Source organism: Nothobranchius furzeri, chromosome 16 (genome assembly GCF_043380555.1).
Source record: "Nothobranchius furzeri strain GRZ-AD chromosome 16, NfurGRZ-RIMD1, whole genome shotgun sequence".
Lineage (NCBI taxonomy): Eukaryota > Metazoa > Chordata > Actinopteri > Cyprinodontiformes > Nothobranchiidae > Nothobranchius > Nothobranchius furzeri.
Genome location: NC_091756.1, coordinates 61,680,852 through 61,697,044, shown reverse-complemented (window position 1 = coordinate 61,697,044; position 16,193 = coordinate 61,680,852). Strand labels below are relative to the sequence as shown.

General features: G+C 42.5%; 1 protein-coding gene across 4 annotated transcripts; it reads left to right on the top strand.

Annotated features, from left to right (window-relative positions):
- The first annotated feature begins 96 nt into the window (after positions 1-96).
- nme7 (NME/NM23 family member 7) lies at positions 97-16,075 on the top strand. Of its 4 annotated transcripts, none has more exons than XM_015962378.3 (12): positions 97-227; positions 891-992; positions 1,575-1,741; positions 2,612-2,722; positions 6,592-6,642; positions 6,785-6,992; positions 7,100-7,205; positions 9,817-9,881; positions 11,045-11,113; positions 11,302-11,403; positions 15,348-15,455; positions 15,957-16,075. In XM_015962378.3, the coding sequence occupies exons 1-12, from the start codon at positions 225-227 to the stop codon at positions 15,987-15,989; spliced, it is 1,125 nt and encodes a 374-aa protein (XP_015817864.3). In that variant the 5' UTR covers positions 97-224; the 3' UTR covers positions 15,990-16,075. The 4 variants fall into 4 exon arrangements, 3 of the variants coding, with proteins under 3 accessions (XP_015817864.3, XP_015817867.1, XP_015817865.3); XM_015962379.3 differs by having other exon boundaries at positions 108-227; positions 895-992; XM_015962381.3 differs by lacking the exon at positions 11,302-11,403.
- The last annotated feature ends 118 nt before the right edge of the window (positions 16,076-16,193 follow it).

Genomic DNA, 16,193 nt, shown 5'->3' with positions numbered 1-16,193 from the left:
TTACTCTCATTAAACGTTTGAGACTACTATAACCTTAAGTACGTGACGTGATTAGATAAATAAACGTAAAACTGAAATTTACTACCGCTCAAGTTTGCGTGAACGTAACACCATTTTCGGTACAGTTGCTATAGAAACAACTTATAGTTAGCAACGGCTAACCTGTGGACATATTTGTTCGTAACGGTGCTTATAGAGTTTGCTGGTCTTGTGAAATCGTACATATGGTAAGTTAAAAGTCCCCGCTTTCATAAAAGATACATAAATACTCATGATAGTCTAGATTTCACGTTTGAGTGTGAACACATCTAACGAGAAGTGGTTAGCTTTAGCTTAGCAGCGACTGTTTACATAGTTTCAGATTTTCATGACTCTGGGGTGAACTTATGGGTTAGGGCTTGTATTTATGTCAAGTTTTTATTGACGAGGTTAAAAGCGACTTCAGACAGTTAACTGCTGTTATGGGTTTGTAAACCTGGTTCAGTGTAATTTTATTTATCCGTTTCAGTTCAACTGTAATGAGTTCAGAGCTGTTTCTCGCTAACATAGGATCCTGCGACCACCAGGGGTGATTGCGGTGGGTGTCTCCTGTAATGATCTGTGTTGCAGTGGACGTAAAGAGCCCTCTGACTGAAGACAGTGTTGTTGAATTATTGTCCAGTGAAAACGATTCTCAGAGTTGTCCATCTCATTTTTCATTTCATAGAAAATTCACCTTTGTACCGTATCACCTCTTGAGGCTCCAGATCAGAGTTTCAGTCTGTCAGTTTTGGTTGTTCATGTATCAGTGACTAGTGGGTTAGGGAACCACTATAATGTCTTCATATCAATTTAAATGCTTGTCAAGCTTTTTAAAAATATGTTTATCTTACTCATTTTATTTTTTTTAGGAAGATCGATATGCTTTCCTTGCCGAATGGTTTGATCAGCATGCATCTCTCCTGCGACGCTTCCTTCTGTTCTTCTACATTACAGATGGCTCCGTGGAAATGGTTTGCTTTTGCTGCAGCAGTTATGACATAAGACTTTACTGTTTGTCAGTATATTCTAGGTGCAACTTAAAGAGCAAGTCACCCCCAAATCACTTTTTTTTTTTTTGCTGATAAACTATATAAAGGAGTGTCTAATCATGCTGCAGACACATGTAGTCAATAATTTGGCAGTTCAGTGCATCTTGGTTAAAATTCAAATATTCTGCCTAAAACTGTCAGTGTTGTGCCATCATCACGGAAAGATTCTGCACTGTATTTGAATCTAAATCTGCCACCGCTATTGGCTAAGAGGTATGCTATGATGTCATCTGGTATATCATGATGTCGTAATGCCATTGTGAGCCTGTGTGTGTGTGTGTGTGTGTGTGTGTGTATTTGTTAGCGGCTCCGCCCTCTCGGTCTGCCAAGCAACAGCATTTGTTGCATTTTTCAAACATGAAGTGGGAGTGAAGTAAGTTTGTTGTAGGGGGTGACTTGCTCTTTAACGATGACACAAACAGCACTGGAACAGATTACAAACACATTTACTTTTTAAACTCTTTGTTTTGTTATGAATAATTCCTTTGTTTGTTTAATTTGTAGTATGATTTGAAGAATCGAAAGAAATATTTGAAGAGGACCAAATGTGACAGCGTCAATCAGGAAGATTTATTCGTGGGGAATCGACTCAATATCTTCTCTCGGCAGCTACATTTAGTAGATTATGGAGATCAGTTCACGGCAAACAAACTTGGCAGCGAAAAGGAAAGGTATGATTAGTTGGGCCGAGCAGTAAGTCTTTGTTATCCCGTCTAATTTCTGCACATACTGTACCTCGTAGACGTGAGCTGCGTCATATTCAGTCAGAAAGTAGAACTCAGAGACACCATGCACTCATTTATTGTCGTCGTATTTTTCTGTAATTTATAATGTAAAGATACAACTTTTGCTTGTTTAAGTTATTTGATTTACTTTTTAAGCTGATTATAACTTTTGAGTCAGACTTAAAAAAACTTAATATTTTTTTATTTAGAAGATCAAATTTGTTTTTAGAAAGTGCAACAGCTAATCCTTGAGATAACACATGTCACATGTGAGTAAGTCTGTAGCAGACTGAATGAACTTGAAGTGTTTGGGGTGCGCATGCATGTGAAGGTCACACAGATCACTTTGCTTGTCTGCAGGTCCAAGAAACTAGAATTTTACCAGCAAAAGTGCTGAGGCATGAAAGGTTTAAAACCTATTAATATGCTTCATGTGTTTCTGGAATGATGGAGGTTTAAAATCAACCAGCTTTTTCCTGGAGTTGCCTATTTAAAAAGAGCAGCAGTAGAAGGCACCTTGAAGGAAGGAGGCTAATAAAACAGGACATTTTCTGAACAAGTGTCAATAAGACTAAAGGCTTTTGTGAAAAGAATAAAGATTTAATTCCTGTTATTCAAAACTCCAAATTCAAAGGTTAATAAAAGCTACTCGTCACCTGCTTACCAACCAACAGATGGGACTCGGGAGAGCAGTTTGGATTGGAAGCAGAGACTGATGGTTGTTTCAGAACCACAGCCTACGTGGAACAAACCTGGAAACAGTGTGTGCTGAAGATGCCCGTGATGTTTTATAACCATTTTGCATCTTTTTTCCAGGACTCTTGCTTTGATAAAACCAGATATGGTCAGTAAGATCGGAGACATCCTGGAGTTGATAAATGCCTCCAAGCTAATGGTGACCAAAGCAAAAATGACCAAGCTCACATGGTAAGGTTGCCGTATGCTTAGTGTCTGTCTAATGAAGATTTGCATTTATTAGTTTTATTAAATGCTTGATCATAATGTCATCAAATGGAAACAGTTTACCCGCCACTTTTCATCATCTGAATGTTTTATACTAAGATTAACTGATGAACTGTTTTGGTTTAATCCTCGTTTTAGTCAGAGTTGTAGTTGTTGTGCTGGCTACGATCACCTGCAGCCTTCCTGAGTTATATCGACTCCAAAAGCTCCAGATGTGCATCCAGTGTTTAGTTTCCAAGAGGTTTTTGAAATTATTTTAACGTATGATAAGATCGTAGACACATGCATACTCACTCAGGCGGGGGTTTTCCTGGCTCAGTCTGAGGCAGAGGTGGTACCATCCTGACCGTGCGCCAGCACATGCACACTCTGTGCATTCAACTGCCTCGCTTTTTAAAAGACTGAATATGTTTTCGTTAAGTGTTCTAATCTAAGCTTCTGTTGATTAATAGAATATTCCATTTGACAACTTTTCAAGTGAAACAAAACTGGTTTGCTGCTAAAAAATATGAAATTAAACAACAAAATGATCAGGCTGAAATAACAGACTCTTTGGGGCAGCAGTAGCTCAGGTGGTAGAGCGGGTTGCCTCATGATCGTAGGGTCACGGGTTCGACTCCAGCTCCCGCCAGGGGTATCCCCGCCAGGGGTATCCTGCTGTTGTGTCCTTGGGCAAGACACTTCACCCAACTTGCCTGTGTTAGTGGTGGTCAGAGGGGCCGACGGCGCCAAATGGCAGCCTCGCCTCTGTCAGACCTCCCCAGGGCGGCTGTGGCTACAAGTAGCTTACCATCGCTAGCAGTGTGTGAATGTGAGAGTGTGTGAAAGCGTCTTTGGGTGTCTAGAAAAGTGCTATATAAGTTCAAAGTATTATTATTATTATTATTATTATTATTATTATAAAAGGCTCAATAATATGCGTTAGATTGGTGTTTAGTTCCCTTTTTCCCATCTGATATTTATAGTTAAAAATACTTTAAAATATTTTACCTACGTTTCAGTAACATTTTAGGTTCGTATTGTTAACACTCATCTTAGTCAAAAACACAGATATATCCAGTAAACTATAATGCATTTCATTAACATGCATTTGTGTTGGAAACGGTAATAACATTTAATTTCTGCTGCTAACAGTGTAACGGTGGCATGTCTGTTACGTACAGGTTGGCAATCATCCAGTTCATATTATGTTCAAAGTCAGAAGCGTTTGTGAATTATATACTACAACGGCTTGCCGTATACTTGTAGCAGTAATGTGACGTATCTGCAGCGGTTCTGGTTCTGGTTCTGATCCGTAGCGCTGCAGGATGCAGAGTAAAGAGGATGGTGGGGACTTTACGCTTGTAGGGTTTAGTCTTTCTTTAGTTTTACCATCATCACGTGTTTTTCTGTGCGCCACGTGATCGTGAGACTGCTACCCGTTAGCTTTAGCATTAGCCAATCTGCATGTAGCTGCACTGATCCCAGACTTTGGCCCGGTTCTGGTTCTGCCTCTGCTGGTTCCTTCATTTCCTCCACTGCATCCAGATGACCAAAGTTAGCTGGAAGCGGCCGCCACGCAAATGTGAAACTCTGCACTCACTTATTACTCACTTTATAACAAACAAACAAACAAAAACAACTCATCAGCTCAAGGAACTTTTTTTTTGCACACTTTAACTTGTTTTTAGGATATTCCTAAAATTAGCTAAAGTCTGCAGTTTTTCTGAGGAACTGAACTTGGTGTTTTTCACAAATGAAACATAAAAGTGTAAAATAGGCTCAAAGCACACGTTTGTTCATATGTAACCTACAGGTTCCTCAACCCCACTGACTGCAGAACCTGTTTTGTAGAAACTAATGCTGTAATTGTTCTGTGTTGTTGGGTTTGAGACATGCATTTATTTTATTTTACTTCTCATGTAGAAGCAGAAGCTGTGTAAAAACCCATTTCAGTCCCTAAAACGACTAAAACAGTCTGACTGAGTTCGGGGACCATTAATCCTTCAGGTCTGTTTCATGATTAACTTTCTATAGGAGCTCATTGGTTCTTGATTTTGAACAAGCACCAATTTTGACTAAAAATTTCAACTTTTTCATATAAATACTTTCTGTTTTGCCTTTTCATTCTCTGTATTAAAACATCAGTTCTCCAGTATGGAATATTTTGTGTAGGTCTATCACAGAAAATTCCCAAATACATCCTTTTAATTACATGTTGTGGAAAACTCCCCTCACATGACTGTGGCCTCTGCTCTGTAAATGTCTTCAGTAGTTTATTGTTTGCATTATTCACTTCTTTGTCTTCCTCTTCACTGGTCTTTAAAAAGTCTCTTCAAACCAACATTATTATTATTATTATTAAAAATGAAAATAGCACATAATTCAATAAAAAATGTCTTTCTTAGTAAAAGAGGTTCTGGTTTCTTTCATGAAACATCTCAAAAATCTGTAAAATGCTTTCGTGGGACTGCCGTAGCTCAGAAGGTAGAGCGGGTTTGTTGGAAGGTTGCAGGTTCGATCCCGGCTTCAGACAGAGAATGCTGCTGGTGTGGCGCCTGTGCTTGGCCTCGCCTCTGTCAGTGCGCCCCAGGGCAGCTGTGGCTACATCGTAGCTCATCCCCACCAGTGTGTGAATGGGTGAATGACTGATTGTGTTGTGAAGTGCCTTGGGAGGTTGTAGAACCCTACCATGTTACCATTTCAATAGCAAATCTGGGAAAAACAATCCATAACTTTGTCTCATCGCGTTTCTTTTTGCTAGTCTGAACAAATCACCCCTCTCATGCCTTCAAGCCATTCAGAAGCAGAAGCCAGATTCTTAGTGGGCATTTACCTGTCGATAGGGGGCAGTAGATACCTAAGTCATTGCAAGCAAGCAATATTTTTGTGTTGGAGTAAGACCTTACCAAGGGATGCCCGTTAGGGTCAAAAAGCCCTGGGGAGCACATCAGACTCCCTTTCATCACTGGCAACTAGTAAAGAAGTGATCCTGTAAAACAACGTGTATTTTGTCCTCATGGGCTGCTGTAGAAGGAAGCATGGCATCTAATATGGCGTCGCCCAGAGACTTAGACTAGCTCCTATTTATTTTAAAGCAAATTTTTATGGTTATATGTTACAAAGTCGCCAATATTTTTCATCAGAAGGGCATCATTTCATTCATTTTGGATGGATATTTCCAGAAATGACTGGTAAAAACTACACATTGTCTCTTTAACAAAATCCAACAGGCAGACTCACCTCACACTCTCTCCCTGTAGATGATAGAATCTGCTTTAAGGTGCATGTGCTCACCTACAGAGCTCTGAACGGCCAGGCACCTGACCACCTACCCCAGCTTTTATCCCCACGGCCTCGCATGTCGCAGAACCTGCTGTTCCACACGCTGGAGCGAGAACCAAGAGGCTCCCACACTGGACCAGCTTTCTGTCCAAACTCAGGCTGGAGAGGCTTTCATAAAAACATTTGACAACCAACCTGTTCAACCAGGCCTCCCTCTGTTAAACCTTTGCTGTTATTTTTTCTCTTCTGTCACGTTCTCCCTGATCACGATGGATCTGACTGTGATGTATATTTTTCCCTTTTTTATAATTTCAGCTTTATTTGGATACACAATGTCCCGTCCAGTTGTGCAGCGCTTTGTGCTAATCTTGTCTGTGAACGGCGCTCTGGAAAATACTTTTGAGTTATTACTAAAATGTTCTTTTTTCTGCTGTTATTGTTTTTTCCAAAGCAAATCACCGCTATCACTAAACTCTGTTAATAACAGTCATCTGGCCAACAGACATGTGAGAAGTGCTGCATCATTTGGTCACCCATTGACTTTGGTGGATGGTTTTGTTGCTTTACAGGAGCCAAGCGGAAGACTTTTACGTGGAACATCAGTCAAAGCCTTTCTTCAGGTGAGTGCTCGTGTAAATGATCTCCCAGTTCTGAGCAGAGAAGGGTTGTGATTGCCATCTAGCACTCCGACCACAACCTGTGATGGTGACATTTTAGAGTTTTTTAAATTCAAATCAGCTCCAACGTGACTCTGTTTTGCAGTGCGCTGGTGCACTTCATGTCCTCTGGGCCAGTGGTTGCCATGGAGCTGGTGGGTGACAAGGCCCTGTCGATCTGGAGGGAGCTCCTGGGACCTGCAGACTCTGCTGTGGCGTTAACAGAGGCGCCACAGAGCATCCGTGCACAGTTTGGAACAGACGCCATCAAAAATGTGGCCCATGGCTCTGACTCCATAGCTGTAGCAGCAAGAGTGAGGATTTTGACTTTGTTCTCGCTCTCTTGTGCCTTCAGTAGTCTGAGAATCGCACTTCCTGGAACGGTCATGATCATTAAAGTTTGTGTGTTTGTTTTTGTAAGGAGCTGGAATTCTTTTTTCCTTCCACGGTCGGCCATGGCCCCTCCAACACAGCCCTGTTCACAGACTGCACTTGTTGTATCATCAAACCCCACGCTGTATCAGCAGGTAAGGAGTCACTCAGGCATGGCAAAATATCTCACTTTTATTTGTATTTTGTTATTTTGAGTTCCTGTGCTGCTGGCTTGTTTCCCCCCCCCCTCCCCAACAAAGCCACCATGTGGTTTCCAAAATGGCCTTGGATTTTTCCAAATCCCAGTGCTGATCCCTGCTCCCGGGGCATGCCACCAGAGCTCTGAGCTGTGAAATGTGAAATTCTGTGCAGAGCTGATGTTTGCACACAGAAAGCTGTTGACTGGAGGTGGACCCCAGCTTTTGTTCTGCACTTACAGCAGAGAACATACAGTAATAACTACAGATCCACTAATATCTTGTTGTATCTTGAGTTTCATCATTTCTCTGGTATCTGACTGTCTTTATGTTTCAGTTTGAGCCAGCGTGACATTATATTGCACATACATGTATAAATTCATGTACCCTTGCATTTACGATGGAAACGCTCTCAATGGTCCCTGAAATAAACTTAAAGGGATTTTCCACCCCTAAGTGAAATTGAGTTTATTGCTGTATTCCCCAGAGTCAGAAAAGTCAGAAAAAAAAACCGACAAAATGATTCATTATAAAGGTTTTGTGAAAGCAAGGCTTATTTCCGTCCACTGCCTCTGGGCGATAATAAAGCCATGGTGTATCTGTGCACCGCTGCTCTCTGGCCTGCCTTCATGCTGCACCTAAACAGAACAGATCGCCCACTTTTGTTATTTCTGCAGTTACAGCCACGCTTAGCCTGCTAGGGCACGTTCAAATCTTTGGCTTGAGAAAGGAGGCGGTGAGAGAGAATACAAGTGGGCATGCTTTGTTTGTCTGCAAGGCACCGTTGAGCAACAGTTAAGCTTGCAACGAGCCGCGGTGATAAACCAGCTCGGTCCGAACGCATGGATTTCAACATTTGCTCAGTGAATACCGGTGGTTGTTGGCTGTGTTAATCATTCCTGACAGGTCACAGTGATAGTGCTCTGTGCTCGTATATAAACTTTTTATCAAACCCCGGCGTTTTCAAATGAAGGTTTCCTTCATTAGGGGGTCCAAATAAATTTAAAAAAAGTAGTTTTATGTGGAACAATAATTGCTCCCCATGTTACGTCCTGATTTATTTGTGATTAAACATATTTGTAGAGCTGGGGTGAGTTTCACCAGCCACACCCAGGCCTGCTTACTGCCACTAACTTCAACAGAACCTGTCCAACAACATGAAGTAGGCTAAAAGATCTCCATGCTCTGGTCTAAAGAACCCAACATCACCAAAGCACTGCAGACCTCATTAAGGTCAGAGGTCATGAATCAACCATGGCGACAGAGAGGTTCTACTGACCGTAATAATCCATAAGACTCATCTCACATTACATTTAGTGTAAAACTAACACTTCATTTCAGTGAAGTATCCTCATTCCAACAGTGAAGCATGGTGATGGTGGTATGATGGTCTGGGGCAGTTTTGCTGCTGCAGGACCTGGGCCACTTCCTGTAAATGATGGAACCATGAACGCTGATCCGTAGCAGAACATATCTTAAACAATGTCTCGCTTAAGCTGATGTGTTTGATGTGCTACAAGAAGTTTGGCGCTTCTTAAAACAGTTCAGTTAAAACGAATCAGTTATCTCTCAGAAAGTGTGGCATTGTTAAAACTTCAAAGCTCCTACTCAGGCGTCAGTTTCACTGCTAGAAGTGACTCCCACACTGTTTACCTTCAGAGCCGTGATATATTTGGTCCGAGCCAAGAATAGAAACCAGGCTGAATGATTTGTCCAGCTGAGGTCGACAAAAAGCTCTGCTCTGATCTCCCCTCAGAAATCTCTTCAGTAGCTCATTTATGTCGTCAAGACGGCCTGTCACCGTGGCCATGAAGGACGCTGTGAGTGAAAATTCACTCAGACATGACCGGAATAGAGAAGCTTCTGTTGCCAGGCTCCTGGAATAGTATCTCCTAGCAACAGCAGCAGCTGCTTTGTGGCGCTGCGAGGAGTGTGTGGAACCTGTGCAGTCCTGGGGAGGGCACAAAGGACTCAGGCTATTACCTAGTGCACATAACTGGACTGTGACGTAGGGAGGGAGAGATCCACAGACGGCGGCTACGCCTGGTTCCTATTGAACGTCTGCGCTGCAGCATTTAGAGTTAATGAAAACCGTCCTGGGTGACAGGTACACAAGCTACTTTTTATCAGACTGAGATTACGAGACTGGCGCCTTGATTCAATTGTGTGTCTGCAGCAGTCTGACCTTCAGAGTCACTGCAGCTGCACCACTTCTACAGCAAAGACCCAGCTCTTTGATGGGATGTACAGTTCACTATCTCGTTTCCTAAAAGGTTGCCTGGACAAAAATGCTTTCCCTCGATAGACAACACATCAGCGAGACTATCTCACTCTGTCCAGAGGACAGACTGAGGTCAGTGCACTGAGATGTACCGCTGATGTCTGAGCAGAAGCACGTTCAGTAGTGATGCATCCGGACTTCACGATAGTCAGATGCTTCACTGCAGCAGTGGATTCAGGTGTTATTTGATCTGGACGACATCTGAGATTGCTGCAGCACTAAAATACCGTGTTTGTCCTTCTGTGTAAACTCGGCTCATAAAGACTGATGAGCATCATGTGTTCACAGGGCTGACTGGGAAGATTCTTAACTCCATATCTGCAGCTGGATTTGAGATCTCAGCTCTTGGAATGGTGATTATTATTTTTCTGTGTTTGTTTCACATGAAATGAGTAAGGTCTGTAAACTCTAGCGCTTTAACAGCGACTCTTCATGCTTCCCACAGATCGATGCTGTAGAACTAACAAGCTGCTCAGTGTTACTGTGAAAGGGTTAGGGTCCATTAGGTGGAATAAAATCCCTTCATTTCAGTCTGTTGTAACAAATGGTTAATGGCCTGTATTTATACACCACTTTCTAGGGTACGACACAGCTTTTATTCACACACACACACACACACACACACACACACACACACACACACACACGCGCACACACACACACACACACACACACACACACACACACACACACACACACACACACACACACACACACACACACACACACACACACACACACGCGCGCGCGCGCGCACGCACACACACGTTCAAACACTAGCAGTGATTAGCTTCAGTGTAGCCACAGCTGGGAGACTGACAGAAGCTAGGCTGCTGTAAACACTCCCTACTGGTCCCTTCAACCACCACAAGTGCCTTGCCCAAGGACACAACTTCTTTCAGTTCAGTTCATTTATAAAGCGCCAAAACACGACAAGAGTCGTCTCAAGCACCTTCACACAGTAAACATTCCAGTACAGGTCAGTTCATTAAGTCAATCAGTAAAACTGACTAGTGTCAAGAGTCTTTACAGCAATCCTCATACTAAGCAAGCATGCAGCGACAGTGGAGCGGAAAACTCCCTTTTAACAGGAAGAAACCTCCAGAGCATCCTTACTCAGTATAAGCAGCCATTCCACTCACTGGGGATCGAGAAGATGGAGCAGACACACACACACACACACTCACATACACACACACACACACACACCTGAGACTGAACGGGGCCTTAACCTGCAACCCTTCGGTTATGAGGCGGGCAACTCCTCTTCCACTGTCGCCCACAAAGATTTAGTCAGAATTCGGTGTTTCTGTCCGAGTCTGATTAGAAGAAATGCTTCCTTCTGGGAGATTTGAAGTCACATTTACGTAACTTTTAACAAAACTACTGAAGGTAACCGAGATGACAGAATAAATACACTACGCTCTTTCCCTCCATGATCTCGTGTCCTTAATGCTCCACTTGCTGCAGCCTCCAGGGTGACGTTGTCCTTTTTCCTCACACGTTGTTTCTGCAGTTCTACCTGGATCGAGCGAAAGCAGAGGAGTTTTATGAGGTGTACAAAGGCGTTGTGGACGAGTATCCTGTGAGTGTAAACACCACGCTGTAGTACCATCACTGCTCTCACTTGCTACTTCTGATGACACGAAAACAAACGTGAAACAACGCTGAAGCTGATCAGATCTGGATGAGCGCTAAACAAGGTCACCGGAGCATTCTCTGTGGAGTTCCTCACCCAAGTGAAAGAAAGAGAAACGGTTTGTTGTGTTTTAGGCTCTGATAACCGAGCTGTGCTCCGGACCGTGTATGGCTCTAGAGATCCACGGTGCAGACGCACCCAGGACCTTCAGGGAGTTCTGTGGGCCTCCTTATCCAGTGAGTGTCATCTGTGTCCTCCTCTTACGTCACACCAGCATCCTTCCTAACGTATCAAATGTCTTTCAATTCTTTGAAAAGTTCTATTTTGTACGTCTTTGCTTTGAAAGTGATCATCTGTTCATCAGGTTCCTCTTGAATGGAAGTTTTGAGGAATTGTGTTCAGAGTGTGAGGGTCTCATCAGAACACGTGAGATGCAACTATCTCCTTATCAAAGTTCTGGTGTTTTAGCATAAATCGTGCTCTGCATAGTGGATATCTCTAGTTTACAAGGTGGGTTTTATGTTGTTATTTCTGCTCCTACTGAAGTAATAACTAGAGTTCAGCCTTTGTTCTTGCTCCTAGTAAAACAAACTCAATACAAGTGGACTCTTCAATCAGACACTTTTGGGATTTAATCAGTATTTTATGGATTTATTGGCTGAAATTTTTGGATAAAATAGAAAAGCAGAAATGAACAATAAGCCGTGTGTATGCACATGTTGACATGTTAGAAGCAAACAGCTGATAAAACCACAGATCTGGTAAAAGATGACGCAGAGCCAATTTATGCTTGTGCATTAACCGTCTGGAGGCAGGTTAAAACCCACGTACCTGATTACTCCACACACGTGTTTCATGAGCATGTTTTAACTCAGAAGTACCCCTGAAGGACTTAGTTGCTCGTCCTTTTATCAGAACGTAGTTTGAGCCTGAGAGGGTTAACGCTATCTTCACTCGTACTGGGCAGGATGCATCAGCAAACTCCCGTAAGAGGTAACGGTTCTTCGGTGTAAAAAAGGTTCAAACTTCAAATAAAAGCTTAAACTGAAAAAAAGGCCTAATTTTAAAATAAATGTTAAAACTTTAGAATAAAAGTTTAGACTTCAAAGTAAAGGCTCAAAGTGTGTAAACTGTAGATACCAGCTGCATCAGTTATGGTATTTAAGGTCATTTACATTCGGATCTGCTGCTTTTAGCCTTCTGATGAACGTTTGACTTCTGTTTGAGGTTTTGTTCAGACCGCTCTGGTCAGATTCTACTCTGATTACTTTTCAGGCTTCCAGCTCCTCTAAAAACTCTGCAACCTTTTTGATTGCTTCAGACTTTACTCAGTAACTGGGAGGTCAGGCTGTTTCATCATCTCATGACCTCAGACTTACCTCAGTGTGGGGGGGTGGGGGGTCCTGCAGTACTGAACATTTCCTTGGCTGTTTGTGTGAGTGAAAACATTCCAGGGGTCGGATCATTATGGAATTACAGACAAGATGCCTTGCTCATTAACCTCACACCGTAGGTATGAAAATATTAACTGCAAAACAAGCTAATGATTAATTCCAGCTGACTAATCTATCATCAGCATAGGTTCAGTGTGAATTACAATGAGTGCACGTTTGATCTGATGGATTCACTGACCTACAACTGGTTTATGGTGCGAGTCTTGAGGGCATATCAGTTAAATGGTAGGGGTCAGATGTAGGCAGAGGGCATGTATGCCTTTAACCAGGCCTGAGATATCCTCTAGTGAGGTGTTCACACCTCCTCACTCGCCCTCCGCTGCCTTGTTCTACACCCACTCAGTCATGAGTCTGGCTTGTCTTGTGATGTGCCCTGATACCAGAGAGAATGGACACAGAACTCCTCTGTTGTCCACACCCAGGCCTGCCTGCTCTCACTCTGCACAAGTCCTCAGGCTCGCCTTCCCTCAGCGACTCAGAACCACGGCATCAGTGTCACAACTGAAATGTTTAAAGGTGTGGGACTCCGAAAAAACATTTTTAATGATTATTTCTGATTATAATCAGTCACTCTTGAGTTTTTCACACAGACTGAACATAAAAATAAGCATGTACTCACTCATCTTGACTCATGACGAGGAGGGCTATTGCTGTTTTAGCGTTCAAGATACAGCAGAGCTAACCGTTAGCATTAGCTACTCAGCCACACAGCAGAAGCTCCTCCAGACTTGTGTTATTTGTGGAGGTAAAACATTAATGTCACAGAGCAAACAGAATCAGTGGTGGTCATGTTGCTGTTATCCAATCAGAGGAGAGATGTCCAAATATCAGGAAATACGACTCCCAAGTCCTGCTGTGTCCCGTGCTGACCCAGGCATGCTGTTAGACGTTAGTGACGTCTGTACAACAGTAAACTATTCTATAAAACTTTTTCCTTTTTGCAGTTTAAGACAATGAATCGTACGGGTCGGGCACATTTGTGACCTTGAATTCCTTTTCCTGCCTCCAGTGAGCTCTCATGCTGTGCCAGAAGGCATCAACGAGGAGAGATTGTGATGCAGATTCTGCTTAAGTCTCTGATAATCACACGGTTTACTTCTCTTCATGTGTTACCACATTATTCTACATTTCTTCTGCTTTAGACCTTAGTTGTCTTGATGAATTAATTATTCACACGCGGCCCCTCCTTCCACGGAGGACCCCGTGGGAGGATTTCATTTCCTGGAAGAACAAAAGCAAGAGTCCAGCTTTGACCTTGGGAGGAGTTGATGTTGGAAGAAAATCGTTGTTTTTCCTGGAAAGAAGGGGCTTACAGTTAGTAAGCCAGTGTTAAAAAAAAGATTTATTAAATATGCTGAAAAAGATTTAATTTAAAAAGAAATGCAGAAAAACTGACTGATGGAACAGAGCTGTGAAAAGCGTTCACCTCGCCCAGATTCTTGTTTTTTCTCCTCTCTTAAGGGTCAACAAATTAATCTCCACGCCAAAGATCGACAAAATGGTTATCCAGGCTAACCTGGCTCTGTTTAAAAGTAACCGACTCCTAAACTTGTTCCAACACTCTTGGCAGCAAAAGCCACAATCCAGAGTTTATGAGAACTGGGAGTCGCTCTCATCGTTTTTATAGAAGTGTATTGTAGAAATGTAGAATGTTATAGACACATTGAAGCATTTTCCAGCATGTTTAAGGTCAAAGGTCAGACTTTCTGCCTAAGAATTTCCTGGAGCAGAAATCATGGTTCCATCAGTTAGCAAGGCAGCCACAGACCATCACACTACCACCACCATACGTTACTGGAAGCAGACCTTCTACAACGTTCCACTCATGTAGCATCATATGGAGTATTTTCCCATCACTCTTGGAAATCACACAGATGTCTTTTGGTAAATGCAGGCATGCCTTTGTTTTCTTTTAAGGATCAGTAGATATTTTGGCCTTGAAACTCTCACTTGGAGGCCATTTAGCTCCGTATCTCTTTATTGTTGGTAAATCATGACCTTAATCATAACCAAGTGCGGTCTTAGATGTTGTTCAGGGATTTTTTCCCCTTTTTAATCTCCTTAGATCAGGCCATGTTCTGTTGGTCTACTTCATGTTGTCAGACAGGCTCTACTGAAGTGATTTCTGAATTCTGCTGGTCTGACAGAAATCAGAATAGTGAAATAAACTCACCTCTCCAAAAATCATCATTAATTACAGTTAATGCGTGATTTAATGAAGAGGACAATTTATATTCTCAAAGATTCAGGTTGTTTGACAGATTTTTACCCACATTTGATCAAATCCTCGTTTTAAAACTGCACTTTGTGTTTACTTAGGTTATCTTTAATATTGAAAAGTGTTTGTTGATCTGAAACATTTGACTTTGACGTCACAAAAATCAACAGAAGAAATCTGTAAGGGGGATACTTCCTCGCAGGACAGTATGTACTCAGCTAAAAACGGTGGTATTTGAGTATAAAGCACTGATATTAATTTCCTCATACAGCCCATAAAAAGCTTTGCTGAGTGTGTTTTTTAGCTTGTACAGGATCACATGCTGAGCTGCTGAGTAATCACTGCTGAATTAACATGCCAGGGCACAGGATGTTCAGTTTCAGACATCATGCTCACCGTTTGACATTCAGACACAAAAGTTGCCGAGTCATTGCCAGCTGGGTGAAGCTGAAGGTGATTTGTTCTCGTTTTATCAGAGAAGTTATAACAAACGGTTTTCATCCAACAGGAAATCGCACGGCTTCTTCGTCCTAACACACTGCGTGCGCTCTATGGCACAGACAACGTAAAAACGGCCGTCCACTGCACGGACCTTCCTGAAGACGGCATTCTAGAGGTTAGTCTCTCACACGCATCATCTGCCCAGCGTTTCGATACGTTTCCATGCTGTCCTACAGTTCGTACGTACACAGCTACCTTCAGCCAAGAACAAAGCCCCCTCACCTCGCCTGTGACGCGGCGTCTTTAGACGGGTCTCATGACTCCAGTGGGCTGGGGCAACCTTACATCACACTGGTTTTCAGGAGATCAAGAATGGCAGAGGAATTTGAAACAAAACCATTGTTTTGCAGGCAGTGGGTCGGACCCGTCCGACGTCATTGTTCAGGAAAACTCCTGATCTGTAGCCTGGACAATTGCTTCCTTGTTGAACATTAGCCTGTGACTAACTAAGCAGCCATGTTCCCAAGACTGGGAACAGACTGACCAACAGAGCCTGTGTAGACCAGAGAAGAGTTAAAGTCACAGCTTCTGCTCTCACACAGCAGGCATGTTTGCTTTAGACATGAGGCATCCACTCTGCTGATGTGTGACCAACTCATTCCTACTCTTCTTCCAGGTGGAGTTTTTCTTCAAGATTTTGGATCGATGAAATCAAGAGAAAGTGTGACTATTGTTCATTCTTCTGTTTATTGTTTCAACCTCTTGCAGACTAAATAAAGAGACAAGAGCAGACTCTCGACAGGTGTTTTGATTTCCAACGTTGTATTAAGATTTTGTTTGCACACAAACTAAACATCGTATTACTACTGCACTGCCTGATGGTTTTAACCAGCGACTTTGGTATTATCATATA